Source organism: Palaemon carinicauda, chromosome 40, assembly GCF_036898095.1.
Source record: "Palaemon carinicauda isolate YSFRI2023 chromosome 40, ASM3689809v2, whole genome shotgun sequence".
In the NCBI taxonomy this organism is placed as follows: domain Eukaryota; kingdom Metazoa; phylum Arthropoda; class Malacostraca; order Decapoda; family Palaemonidae; genus Palaemon; species Palaemon carinicauda.
The window spans coordinates 48,940,306-48,955,806 of NC_090764.1; the positions used below are offsets into that span (position 1 = coordinate 48,940,306).

At 35.2% G+C, this 15,501-nt stretch overlaps 1 protein-coding gene and 1 pseudogene across 1 annotated transcript; both read left to right on the top strand.

The window, feature by feature from the left end:
* The window catches only part of LOC137631763 (E3 ubiquitin-protein ligase RNF220-like), a 180,695-nt pseudogene extending 170,609 nt beyond the window's left edge, over positions 1 to 10,086 (top strand).
* Positions 10,087 to 10,271: 185 nt separating this feature from the next.
* Positions 10,272 to 11,084, top strand: LOC137631906 (uncharacterized). The gene has a single exon (XM_068363910.1). It carries the CDS (start codon positions 10,272 to 10,274, stop codon positions 11,082 to 11,084), a length of 813 nt encoding a protein of 270 aa, XP_068220011.1.
* The last annotated feature ends 4,417 nt before the right edge of the window (positions 11,085 to 15,501 follow it).

The following is a 15,501-nucleotide window of genomic DNA, read 5'->3' on the forward strand; positions in this document are numbered from 1 at the left end:
CCCCTATGTTTTTTTACGGTCTCGTACATCACTATTGCCCTTATAAGGAAATTATTTACCACTGGTTATGAACGTTGTCGTATTCTGTTTTATGGGCATTTCTATCTGATTTTACTATTGTTATTAGTTTGTGTCATTTATGTACGACTGACATTCATGCGAGTATTTTTTTCATGATTGGGCTTTTTATTAACTTTAACCCTTTTGTTGGGATTTTGAGGCAACAAACGTCTTGTTGGTGTCGAGAAACTTGTTTGTTTGTGTGTGTGTGTGTGTGTGTGTGTGTGTGTGTGTGTGTGTGTGTGTCTCATGACAGTAGGCTACTTTCGTTCGTAGAGTCGTCCTTTAGCATACCTTGATTATCTATGCAATCTCTCTCTCACCTCTTGTATCAAGCTCATCGTCATAATTAATCTCGTATCGTAAATAATCATTATAGTAATGTATTGATTTTCATCACATATTAACTTAATGGGGAATAATTTGAATTAAATGTTACTAATTTGGTCAGCTGGTTGGTTAGAAAGTAAGGAATAAACCAAGAAATGATGTTAACATTTAGGATTCAATTTCTTTCATGGCTCCTGCTGGTATAACTGGTACGCTAGTTACCTTGCCTTCCTTTTGAAGAGACTAGGTTGGATCTCGATTCGAGGTAGAAATTTGCACACACATACACACACACACACACACACACATATATATATATATATATATATATATATGTGTGTGTGTGTGTGTGTGTGTGTATGCATTGGAATATTTTTTCTAGAAGTGGGTGGTCCTAAGGTAACACTACATAACATTCACTATTTAGTTGCTTAATTACTTCAAACACCTGAAGTCTTATTAGTAGCACATTGAATGCCCCTACTAATGCTGCATCCTTTACCTATCTGACATATGCTATTACGCTTCTAGGATATCCAAGTCCTTCCTTTGCAATTTGTGTTAATTTATCTATCATACCCTTTAAAACGTTCTCCTCCTACCTCTCAGCTCTTCTGAATTATAAACCATTTTTCAATAACTTCTTGTCTTCATTCTTTCCAATTGACCGAACCATCTCAAAGTACTCTGAATGATTCCTTCCCCTGTCAACCTTTATTATTATTATTATTATTATTATTATTATTATTATTATTATTATTAAATGCTAAGCTACAACCCTAGTTGGAAAAGCAGGATGCTATAAGCCCAGGGGCCCCAACAGGGAAAATAGCCCAGTGAGGAAAGGAAACAAGGAAAAATAGAATATTTTAAGAATAGTAACATTGAAATAAATATTTCCTATATAAACTATAAAAACTTTAACAAAACAAGAGGTAGAGAAACTTGATAGAACAGTGTGCCCGAGTGTACCCTCAAGCAAGAGAACTCTAACCCAAGACAGTGGAAGACCATGGTACAGAGGCTATGGCACTACCCAAGAATAGAGAACATTGGTTTGATTTTGGAGTGTCCTTCTCCTAGAAGAGCTGCTTACCATATCTAAAGAGTCTCTACTACCCTTACCAAGACGAAAGTAGCCACTGAACAATTACATTGCAGTAGTTAACCCCTTGGGTGAAGAAGAATTGTTTCCAGCGCTTTTACATACCTCATATTTTCCACTTTATCAATTCTTCTTTCCCCACAATTATTTCCAAAGATCATCTCAACAGCTTCAGCCTTTTGTCTTTCATTCACTCAGCATCTACAGTCACATTCATAAAAGAGAGTTAGCTTAACAACCTTTGTTTCCACAGGTATTATAAGTACTATGTTCACATCTTACAACATTTTTTCATCACCTGTTCTGTGAATTTTAACCTCCTCACCTCTCACTATCTGTTAAATTTACTCCCAGATAATTATATAACTTCACCATTTCCGTTCTTCCATCATCCATTTTATTATTGATAACTAATTTTTCCGATTTCTATTTACTTGTTTAAGATTACTCTTGCACATATTCTCATTCTCTCTCTCTCTCTCTCTCTCTCTCTCTCTCTCTCTCTCTCTCTCTCTCTCTCTCTCTCTCTATATATATATATATATATATATATATATATATATATATATATATATATTTATATAGATGTTTGCATATAGATGTAGAAATTTATATTTACATATACGTACAAAAATTAAAATGTATGTATGTACATATATACAGTATATATATATATATATATATATATATATATATATATATATATATATATATATATATATATATATATATATATATACACACATACATACATGCACGCATTTATGTATACTGTAGAGTCTGAGACCACGAAAAATGAGAATCACTGTAATGCCTTTACTGTGAAACATACTCCCTTCAGCCATGTATCTTTCATTCCTTATCAAATCCAAAGGACCCTCGAACTTGTATAACTGTATGAGAAGAGAATGTAGGATAAGCACTGTTCAGATTTCTGGCTGCATTTTTATACTTCACCGACAAACGAGAAAGAAATAGAATAAGAGAAAAGTATCTATTATACGTATTTTCATCTTGTCAATGAAGTTACAAACGACCATGATATAGAAAGTATCTGTTCGAAATTGTGTATGGAAGGAAGGTTAAAGTGCTGTCGTATGTAACAGTGGAATGCTGCTAACCACAGCCAAAGATCTTCTTTACACCAGGTCAGCACTTGTAAGGATATAACTGGAATGTAAGGATATCAGTTATCGCATCCTCTGCCTTCTCCCTTCCCCTCCCTCCTCCTTATTCATCTTTTGCCGACGGGAAAAGAAAACAGAAATCAAGAAGAAACGGCAAGATTAAAATGGACTGCAACTTCATATGCTTACCGCGTCTCAGGGTTACCGCTGAATCTTGACCCAAGAGCAAATTATGAAGTTTGACCTATTTTTCATTAATATGATCTGGTAGATGATATCCCTAAGGAATTCTAAAGGGGAAGTCTTCGAAACCTGCTCGAAAATAAAGATGCAGTCACGAGGAAGGAACATTTTAAGCCCATAATTTCTAGCAGATTTGATTTAATACATCTTTAATATTTGCCACTCTTATTTTCTTTATGCTTTTTAAATACAAGTAAATTTTATCTCATTAGACCAATAAGGTCGATCTATCATTAAAAATTCCATAAGTCAAAATCAGTGTTTTTAAAATTACATCGTATTTTTTTTTGTATCCTCATCCCAGCATATATATATATATATATATATATATATATATATATATATATATATATATATATATATATATATATCAGCCATTGCTAGTCCACTGCAGGACGAAGTCCTCAGATATGTCCTTCTCCCGCCTGCTTGTTTTTCAATGTCAGTCTGTATCCGTAAATTTTTACACACACACACCTACACACACACACACACACACATATATATATATATATATATATATATATATATATATATATATATATATATATATATTTATATCTGTGTTTGTGTTTGTATATACACATGCATACGTTTTTTTGTGTAAAATATGTACCATAATCCTGGTAGATATTCCATTTTATCATTGTCATACGTTCGTAAACCACCTTGAGTTAAACAGAGTTTACTTACATTACTCCTCAGACATACCAACGAGTACGGGCAAATCGTCAGATGCGGTTACGGGCCAAGAAGCGAAGGTCCGGTCGAGGGGACGAATGCGGTCCAGCCTGTCCCGTGTGTGGGGAAAGGGTGTCGGCCGCCACTGCTGAAGACCTACACAGCCACGTAGAGTCGTGTCTTCGCAGAGTAAGTGATATTCTTTCAGATTTTTTTTTTTCTCGATGGTGTTTCTTCCCCAGTTTCATGAGCACGAGAATTTTCACTTTTACGAAATATCATTTAATGTAATAAATTGTTAAGAAGTAAGTTTTACTTTACATAATTTATACAATGTAAAGTGCAATAAATTGGTGTTAAGCAGGGTTTACTTTCCACTTAATACTTTACATGTTTTAAAGTATAAATCGTAACATTTCGATCGACGCTTGCGTGTAATAAATTCGAAAAAGTCCCAAAAATAGAGTATTTTCTTTGCAAAATATAATTGCTGTTATTTTTGTTGGTGTCTGTTGAGATGAGTATATGTAGTTATATCGTGTTTTCAGTGTCACAAATTTGATTTATAAGTGTTTAAACAATCGGCCTTGATGTCTTTATTTGTGTTTCTCATGAGACTATCTATTTTCTTGATTTCCATATTTACTAAAAGGGTAATAAATATCCATTCCTTCACTCCATGTTGCTCTCATTTCTTTTGATTAAAAATTCAACTAAACATTATAAATCATTTTATTAACGTATAAATGTGAAATTCCTTTCTCCTTGGTATTAATTATGAACTGGGAATTGCTCGCATGTTCATTACTGCCAGCCACTGATAAAAATTTAATTACATTCAATTGCTTTTGTAGAATCATTAATCATAGTTATATTTTCAACATGGACGTAATCACCGACATAATGATTTTGATTATTAATACAGTTTAGTGTTTGTGCTTCGGAAACCATGAAATGTATGCCAACAATTTCGGAAGTGTTTTTTTACATAATTGTGATAAACCTTTTTATGCGTGTCATAAATAAGTCAATTATGTGAATGGGAACTTATAAAAATGAATGACCATAAATGTTATTGATTATTCTTACATGCAAAAATATAAGCTGTTTGAATTTCTTTAATGAAAGTCTATTCTTATTTCAAAGTTTTTCCCTTTATAGATTCTCTCTTGAAAGGTTTTCGCACAAACTTTCGAAATGTATTTTCTGTGTAATTTATTATGAGATTTTTTTTTTTTATCGTCTTCTTGTGGATTGCAATAGTGATAAGACAAACGGCAATTTTATTTCTGATACATCTCCAGGCTAAGATATTAAATCACCATGATGATGGCTATCCAGTGCTATGATTTTCTCTTATTTCTTGGTAAATTAATGTTCATGACATTGTTAAATATTTAGAAAACTAATATGCTTCTTCACATACCATCTGTCTTTTAATTCCCAGCATACATCTCTTTGGTTACCCCCAGCCCGACTTTCACCTTAATAAAATCCTTCTTTTTAGGTAGAAGGACATCGAATATCTGAGATCTTCGTAGACATCATGAATGTTATGTCAAGTTTCTGTAATCATTATCTGAAACTAACCGACTAAATTTTCCAACTTCTCTCTCTGCCACAGTGTGGAGAACTTATGAGGTGTGGTGTTCTGCAGGGTGGTGGTGCCGAGGAGGAGGTGGTCGTCGACGTCGAAGGGGACGGACCTCCCTACGAGGAGTACGAGTGGTGCGGTCAACGGCGTGTCCGAGTGTCCTCCATGCTAAGGCCTCCTTCACAACTCCCAGGTCAGTCTGTTATTTTGACTCTCATACCAAGAGTTTTTTTTTTCTTCTTTTTCTTAGTCTTCTGATTTTCAGTTACTCTTGCACAGAAAGTTTGTTTTCATCAAGCATTTCATAATATAATACTGTGATTTCTAATGAATCAAAACTAACTGCGGCCTGTATATTAAAATATTCATTATATTGTAAAACGAAAAAAAAAATACTTTACAAAAAATTAGGATTAGAACTATGTACCACCATTTTGTTTCCCATGGGTTAGAATCTCGAGTCACCATCTCATTGTGGACACACATCTTATATTAAGAATAAAACGATATTGAAATTCAAATTAGTGTTAAATACAGAGGTTCCATATTTCTTTAATACTAAGGCACAACGACTTAATCATAGTTTTTGCTATTTTCTTTTTTATCTTGTATTATGTCTCCAAAGCAGTGATGTATTTAACACACGTGTCGATTAATTAACATAGGATACAAATTATGACCCATCCTTTATATCCACCTATAATATCTTACCCAACACATAGCTACCGTGAATCCAAGGCTGGAAATCGAATCCTGCGCAAAAGATTATCATACCCATCAAAGAGTCATGTTACGGACCTTAGAACACGATGTAACGGATCTTATACCGTAGATGGACACGCCTCTTCCTTTTATGTGACATGCTCAATAACTCTGCCGCTCTCCTCCAACAACGCACTTCATTTCTAGTGTTTTGCTGCAAAAATAACATTCTCATATGGAAGCTTAGCAATTTTCCCCCAGCGACATCATCATTTTGTTTCTAATAGTCGCTCGTCTAGCTGAAGTTTCAAATCTAAGAAAAAATACCATGAAAGTCAAAACAATCTCCCCTATATAATAAAGAGCAAGTGTATATATATATATATATATATATATATATATATATATATATATATATATATGTATATATATATATATATATATATATATATATATATATATATATATATATATCATCAGCCGTTACTAGTTCACTGAAGAACAAAGGCCTCAGACATTTAGTCCTTCCACTTAACTCTGTTTACGGTTTTTCTGTGCTGACCCCCACCTGCAAACTTTCTTGGTTCGTCAATCCTTCGTCTTCTCTTCCTATTGTCTGTCATTCTCATTATATGTCTAGCCCATGTTCATTTATTTTTCTTGCATTTTGCTAAAATATCCTTTGCTTTAGTTTGCTCTCGTATCCATGTTGCTCTTTTACTGTCTTTTAGTGTTATCTTCATCATTGTTCTTAACATAGTTCTTTGAGTTTTAACTAGCTTATGTTTTAAGGTTTTATGAGGTTTCCAAGCTTCTGATGCATAAGTTATTACTGGTAGGACCATATATATATATATATATATATATATATATTATATATATATATATATATATATATATAGAGAGAGAGAGAGAGAGAGAGAGAGAGAGAGAGAGAGAGAGAGAGAGAGAGAGAGAGAGAGAGAGAGAGAGAGAGATATTGAATTGAAAGTTCAAGATAGAGACTACTGGCGATATCTAACTGAGGCCCTTTGTGCCAATAGGCGTAGGATGCGATGATTTTGTGTGTATGTATATATATATATATATATATATATATATATATATATATATATATATATATATATATATATATATATATATATTAAAGGGTAAAATCCACAGGAAACAGGAAAGGAAAAGACCAGGTACCTGGTCTTTTCCTTTCCTGTTTCCTGTGGATTTTACCCTTTAATATATGTCACGTGCAGTTTTGTGACTGATAAGTAATATATATATATATATATATATATATATATATATATATATATATATATATATATACTGTATATATATATATATATATATATATATATATATATATATATATATATATATATATATATAATGGGGCAACAAAGAAGAACCATATACCCATCAAAAAGAGGGATAGATCTGTTATAACAACAGAGGATTAAGAAAGGCAACGTTAAATGGAGCAGGTCATGAATAGGAAGTATGAAGGGAATAATTTGATCGATTTACCTGAAGCCGAGGAAGACCTTGATGTGCGCATGAATGAATTTAGTGTTTGAAGTCGAAGCTGGCATTAAAAAAAAAACTCAAGAGATGGAAAGCCCCTGGATACGATGGAATAACTGTCTGAGAGGATTTTGGCCGAGAATGAAGTGACTCCCAGAATACTTACAAGATTATTTTATAATATGTGGCACGAAGAGGCAAAACATGATGAATGAAAGCTAGGAGTGTTGGAAAAAAAAAAGAGAGATCTGAATAATAGCAATAATTACAGAGGCATCCCACTTACGTCACTTGTCATGAAAATATATACAGTAGTATGCTCATACTAAAGAGACTAGAGTGAAAGATTAATGAAAACCTGAGAGATGAACAAGGAGGATTTTGAAAAGGTAAAAGTTTTACTAACCAAATTTTCATTTTAAGACATATACAGCAATGTGTAGAATATAGAAATCCACTTTTGATGGCATTTGTGAAATATGAAAGAGCCTTTGATAGTGTGTGTACCGGCCAATTTTGTGGAGAGTCCTGCGTTATGATGGAGTTCCTCTTATATATGTAAATTCGTTTAAGTCTGTTCATGAGAATAGCAAGTGCAAAGTTGATGTTAATGGAGTCCTATTAAATAAATTTCCAGTGAACAGTGGAGTATGTCAAGGGAATATGTTGTCACCTATGTTGTTTATCCTCCTCAGGGATTTTGTAATACATAGAACAGTTGAGGATGGCAGAGAAGGATTGGACTGGATTGGTAACAGGAAATTAGCTGACCTAGAGTATGTTGATGATGCTGTCCTTATTAAAAAACCGCCACAGGACATGAAGTTGTGCTTAAGACAAATAGAAGAAAGATGATGAGAACGGAATATGCAATGGAAAATGAAATATCATTGGAAGGAAAATGCATTAATGAGGTGGAATCATTTATATATTTAGGAATTATGGCCTCTAATACAGGGTCTTCAGGAGTAGAGTTTAATGCACGATTGAAAAAAAGCAAACCAGACAATGGCTAGGTTAAGTAAAATTTGGAAATCAAATCGCCTGAAATTACATTTGGAAATCAGGCTATATATCAGTTTAATGAGATATGTGTTACTGTATGGTCATAAATCGTGGTATGACAATGAAACAATATCCAACAGATTATGTAGATTTGAGAACAAAGCCCTCAGAAGAATGTTGGGAGTTAAATAGTAGGACAGGAATAGAAATGAAACTATAAGAGATATTACTCAAGTGCCGTATGTGGATGAGATTATGGTGAGAGGTAGATGGAGATGGCTTGGGCATGCTCTTTGCACTCCCAAGAGAGATTAGTTCACCAAACTTTCAACTATGCTCCACAAGGTACTAGAAGAGTTTAAAAACCCAGGCCTGCATGGCTGAGGGCTGTGAAGCGTGAAGTCACACTTGATGAATGGAGAAGTATTGATTTAAAAGCTGAAGATAGAGACGACTGGCGAAATCTAATTGAGGCCATTTGGGTCAATAGGCGTAGGAGGAATTGATGATGATGATGATATCTCTGGTCACGTTCAGGTCTCCCCATCTCTCGGATAGGGAGTAGGGAATAGTCATACCCTGGTGAGAGGGGGTGAGTGTGTGTGCATATCTATTTAAATATATAGCCGTCATTTTTGACGGGTCACGTATGCTAGTTGCGAAATGTTTGTCTTTGATAACAAAAGGTAATTTCTAAGCTGCTTATGCACTTGCGTATGTCACTATATTAATCTTGGTGCATGTAATCTTCCCCAGATCGCCACCGGGATGGACCCGGAGATCGCAATGGCGACACGGAGATGGGTAATGCCAGTGGCGCTGGCGGAGGTGGTGCCGGAGCAGGTGTCTTAGAATCCGCTGAAGGAGGGAACGGTGGAAGTAGAGTGGAACCAATGAACGTTGAGTTAGAGGCTCTGAAGGAGAAGGTGCGAGTGCTGGAGAGAGATGGTGCACAGCCATCGAAGTTTCTCTGTTTAGTTTGTCAGGTAAGTCTTTACGAGGAATAAATCTTCACCAAATCTCTCTTAATAATCTTAAAAAACAACTGCTATCCCTTGTTTCAAAGCTAATTTCGTGGCTAAGAACCTCAAATTTGGCAGTAAATGTTATAAATATCTTGTTCTTGATATAACATAAAGTATTACCTTACGGAAGTTTTCTTGTATTCAAACTATTTAGAAAAGACACAATGCCTGTGTATTAACTTCTATTTTCCCTGCCTTACAGACCGAGTATGATCGACCGGCCGTATCCGTAGTTTGCTGGCATGTGATGTGTGAAGCGTGCTGGGGACATTCTTTAGTAAGTTTAATTGCTTTTGATAATCTTTGTTAGATGGATTGTGATTAAAGATTTGATTGAAAATAAAAACCATTATGCACTTGACCGTGTAGCTAAGCACGTATCTACACATACATGCATACACCTGTATATATATATATATATATATATATATATATATATATATATATATATATATATATATATATATATATATATGTGCATGTGTGTGTGATGTTTTATTGTTATAAGATATAAAAAAGTATTATCATGTTTATTTTCTTTTTTGCACTTGTAGGGTATCAAGACAGAATGTCCCCAATGCTCCCAGAGTGTGTCACCTGAAGATCTACGTCCTATTCATTTGTGACCACCAACTCCGCCATAGCTAACCGCCAGCAACCCTCCCTCCCCAGTCCTCACTACCACCACCACATTAACACATACTCCTACATCCTCTGTCCCCCCTTCAGCTCGTTTTGCAGAATCCCCAGCTGCAACGAGAGATGGCATCACTTCTGCACACTCTGCCAATGCTCCACATCCTGCACCTTCCAAATCTGGACTTACAAGGCCGTCGCCTCCTTCTTCTCTGGGCACTATAGATGATAACCTCTGTGCGATGAGCAAAACCAGTCCATCATCACCCGAACCCAAGCGTCTCGCTTCCAAACCGACCATGAGCTCATCGCATCTCCCTTCCAGTGACACTAATGCCAAGAATAACAGTAATGCTGGCAGCCTCTCTCACTCTATCATCTCCATCCAAAATCTCATGTCATCATCATCATCATCATCCTCTTCACCATCATCCCTTCCACTCATGCCTTCAGATGCTACCTCGGAGAAATCCTTGGCTACAGCTGCCCTGCATTCCTCCCCGTCCTCTTCACCCACCATGACGTCAGTTCGTATCTATCCTTTGGGACCACTTTCTTCCCATGATCCAGCCAGATCCTCTGAGGTGTCTCCTTCAGATGATATCTCTCTTTCATCATCTTCATTCTCTGCAGCTGCACTGGCAGCAGCACCCTTATTCCCTACTGCTACAACAGCTAGTTCACTCATGGCTCTCGTAAGCACCACAGCTTCTTCGCCAGGACCTCCAGTACAAGCGTTTCCTTCTGGTACTGCACCATCGTCTTCTTTCAAAAGCATAGCTTCACTGTCTTCTTCTTCTTCTAATTCTTCTTCTTCTTCATCTTCATTCGCTCATGTGCTTAGTAATACTTTACCTGTTTTCAGCCAATCCTTCAACCTGTCTACAGCATCCAGCCGCCAGTCAGGCTGCATCGTCCCAACTGCTATGACACCTGCATTAGTAAATTCTTCCCCTTCTATAGCGCCTTCCAGTGCTTCTTCACACAGCCCACCAACTGACAGCAATAACATTTATGATCCATCTAGTCCAGCCTCACATAACATTATTGAGTGAAACAATGACATAAAGGAATAGAAAAGTATAAATGAACAAAGTAACAAAATCAGTGGCAGTTCATTCAAAGATGTAGCTGCTCTTAGCTCTCACTTTAGCTACCACCAATTTCTTTGCACAGCCTAACCTCCAACTTAAAAAAAAAACTGTGTTAGTTTAGTGGTAGTGTTCACTGTAGCATACTATTTTTTCTAAAAAATAAGAAAAAATAAATGCCATTAGCAAAGAACATAATAACAAAAGGTTAGAATTTGGCATATGCCTAATAATAACTCCAAAAAACAACAGCGGCTTCATTTCCTATGAGAAAATACATTCTTCATCTTTTCTTCCCGTGTGTTCAAATTCATCTCACTTATCATTCCCTCTACCTTTGCTTATACACACATGCCTTAACATCCATTGCTTCTTAAACGTAGATACTGTTATTCTTTTTACATCTTCATTCAACGGTATTTTGAGAAGACACAAAACACTCATGATAACACGAGTTGAATAACGATGAACCGGGATATGAAGCGGCAGATCAAAGACACACAAAAAGACTGACACCGCAACCTCTCATTTTACACGGTCTTGGATGGTGGCTGGCTACTCCTTGATAAGTGAACAATATAGAAACGTGAACTTGTAAATAATGTGTAAAACTTTCCAAATCACCTGTGTTATATTTTCAAGTGTGTAAATTTAAAACTACAAAGAAATGGAAAGAAAGTGAATTTCAAAGAAAAAAGTGAGCGTAATGAACCCCTTTCCCCATTCTTTTCCCTCTAATCTAAGAAGAAAATTACATGTAAAGTGAAAATGGATGTTGGAAACGAATGATGCAACTTATGTCCTTACTTTAAAAAAAAAATGTATTTCCCTTCCAAAATGCTTAAAGAATGATCATGGCATAATGTTGTTGACTACATTAATGTTGGCAAAGCTGTCCTCTTGTACTTGTATGTGTGCATGAACGTTTTCGCGTCCATGAGCGGCTCGTGTGCGTGGGTGTGTATGTCTGTATTGGTCGTGCACAGTGATGAATAACCCTTATTACTATGAGAACTCTACCAAACTTTACACTCTTCGAGTGCAAAGTATCGTAGCCAAACTGTACTTTAAGCCACTAATAAAAAAAGAGCTTTATAACCTTTATAAATAGGCAGTGTTTGAGTGTTGATTGAGCTCCCGCAGCTTTATAATATGTATATGTATTTTAGAGAGGTTTACTGTATAAATCTTTTTAACGACAATGGATTCTTGTCACAAAATATCTAGTAGAAAAACGATGTTAATTTTTCACACCGCTGACAGGGAAGATGCAGAAGTGAAAGGGGAGACGAGCGAAGTAAATTACCTCATCCGTTATATAGAAATAGTAATCTCTTTGGTTCTCTGTTATAGCTAGATTACCTAAAATAAGATGGCATAAAACTTGAGATGCTTGAGGCCTCTCCTCCACCTGAGAAAATCCTAAGACAAGGATATAAATATCCACATCCTATTAAAGGGCTTTGGGATTCTATGTGGTTAACGATGTACATAATTATGCAGTATTTACGACTGGTTGCCAAATAACCAATAGCCCCCCAGGAGGTTGGAGGAAGAGTGGACCATTCTCTCTCTCTCTCTCTCTCTCTCTCTCTCTCTCTCTCTCTCTCTCTCCACGTCATTCTGGTCTCCCCTGATCTTCCATTTGACCCTTCACAGGTTAAGTTTATCACCAAAAGACTGTTAGAACGTCATGTGACCAACGAGTGTCAAACGTCCCCGATCACTCACAGGCAAAACCCTCGAGGGCCACCTGACACTACAACAGCAACCAGTGTGTGTGGTTCCGGAGTCATGTATCGCTACAAAGATAGGATGAAAATAAAGTCTAAAAATTCTATAACTTTGTTTACTTTCAATATCCCTTGTTCGATTGCATCACTTTATGTGGGGCACGTGCTCTTGCGTTGACAGCCCATGATATAAGAGATAATTTTGGATACTGTTTTCAGAGTAGCAGACCATTTTTACTGATATTGATTTCTGTGGAAATCAGCAAACCTTAATTTATACATTTTCTGTACCAAGCTTTTCAACTTTGTTCTTTCTGTTTGGGTGTACCGATGTCCCGTGTATAAAATTAAAGGGTCATCTTTTCCACCTGTGAAATAAAGCTTAACGATGTGTGAAAGGTAGGTTCACCCGACCATTTAAATCTACAAGTCTTCATTCGCTGCGCGCCACTCAGGTAGTCAGGCATGTGACGGCCCTCGGCTCCAATCAAGTTTTGACAGGTGATGTGTGTGATGAGTCTTTTGGGAGGTTCCTCCTGCAAACGAGTTCATCCAGAATTAAGTAGCTAAATGTTGACTGTGACAGTGATTTTAGAGTTGTTTTACTCCAGAGCCATCTTCAGTTATGGGAAGCGGCCTTGGCTTCAAACAAATAGCGACGCTCAGAAAATAGACGAAGCTGGTTAGGATTCAGTGTTACAATTATTAGTGCTATTGTTTGTTTTCCTTTGAATATCACGTGATCATTTGAGTTGTATGCACATTAACACGCACAGACACACACACACACACACACACACACACATATATATATATATATATATATATATATATATATATATATATATATATATATATATATATATCGTATATGGGTGGGTGGGTGTGCGGGCGCGGGTGCATGCATAGCAACTTTATCACTAACAATTGTGAGTTTCATCTATTCAAATAAGCCACTAATACCTTTTATTATCAAGTTCGCTCTACTAAAGTATGCAAAGGGTGAACAAGCAGTTCAACAACACTAGACTCAAAAAAGCCACTTATCGACACCACATTTCTCGGATAATTTTATTGTATTGCGAAATATTACTGGACTTGCTACGTGTTGAAGAATGAAAGTGTAAATAGTACGAAGTTCCTCCAATTCAGTATTTTTTACTAGCCTTTTTTTTTATAAACTATTGACAACATAATATATTGATGGACGTATAACTTCTTACGTCACTACCTCAGCTGCGCGGTAAAGGTCTTATTTTGGTTGGCGGTCCGGTAACCCTGGTATTCGTTAGTCCTTGGCTTTACAGCATGGACTATTATGAACTGAATCACTGAATAGTTATGATCAGTTTTCACGGAGGTGCTGATGAAGTCGAAAGAGTCTAGTAATTTTTGGGATGTTTATTTATTTTTGTATTTGTTATGGTGTATTTTCAAAAACATTGGGACCGGAGAAGGCTTGTGGTAGTGATAAGACAAAACACAAAAGTGCCATACTGAGAGCCACGGTAGAATTGAGAAAGATAATTGGGAAGTCAGATATGGGTTCATTAAACAGGCAGCCATCAACTTTACTCTTAGGCAACCGACTCTCCAAATTACAGGTAAAGAAAAGAGAAATTTTCGTGTTCCATATATTTATTGTATTTATTGTTTTTAGTCTTGATTTGTTTAATAATTGTAAAATTCGTTGGAAAATTGTTTTTAATGTATCATTATTAGGTTTGGAATTGAACAATCCCTGTTACATTATTTTTTTTGGGGAAAATTATGTTTTTCGAAAAAAAAAAAAACTACTTGTGAAGGGCATTTTGGAATGAATTAGGTTCAGCCCCTTTAGTTTTACTCTACTCAAAACTTTTCAAATCTCAAACATAATGCAAGTTTAATTTCACACTGGTCTAAATCTGTTGTAGATGACGTAGAGATCTAATCAATGCAGGTGTCGATTGATTCACATATTACTCTGGGAATAAACAAACGGATGTACCGAAAAACTAATCCCCCACCAACATTACTTATTGTAGACCTTAATGAGTTTTAAGAACAATTCTCCGGATATATATATATATATATATATATATATATATATATATATATATATATATATATATATATATATATATATGTAGGCTATATGTGTATATATATATATATATATATATATTACGTATGTGTATATGTATATATATATATATATATATATATATGTGTGTATGTATATGTATGTATATGCGTGTATATGCATGTATGTATATATATATATGTATGTATATATATTTATATGTATATGTATATATATGTATGTATGTGCATATATATGTATGTATGTATGTATATGTGTATATATATGTATGTATGTATATGTGTATATATATGTATGTATATATATGTGTATATATATATGTATGTATGTATATGTGTATATATATGTACGTATGTATATATATATATATATATATATATATATATATATATATATATATGTATGTCTTACTTATAACTGTAATCGAACAGTTTAACATGTTTTTTCAAAAAGGCCCATAAAAGAAACACAGGGAATATGAATAAATCACACTATATTTCGGTCAATAAACCGAAATATAGTGTGATTTATTCATATTTCCTGTGTTTCTTTTATGGGCCTT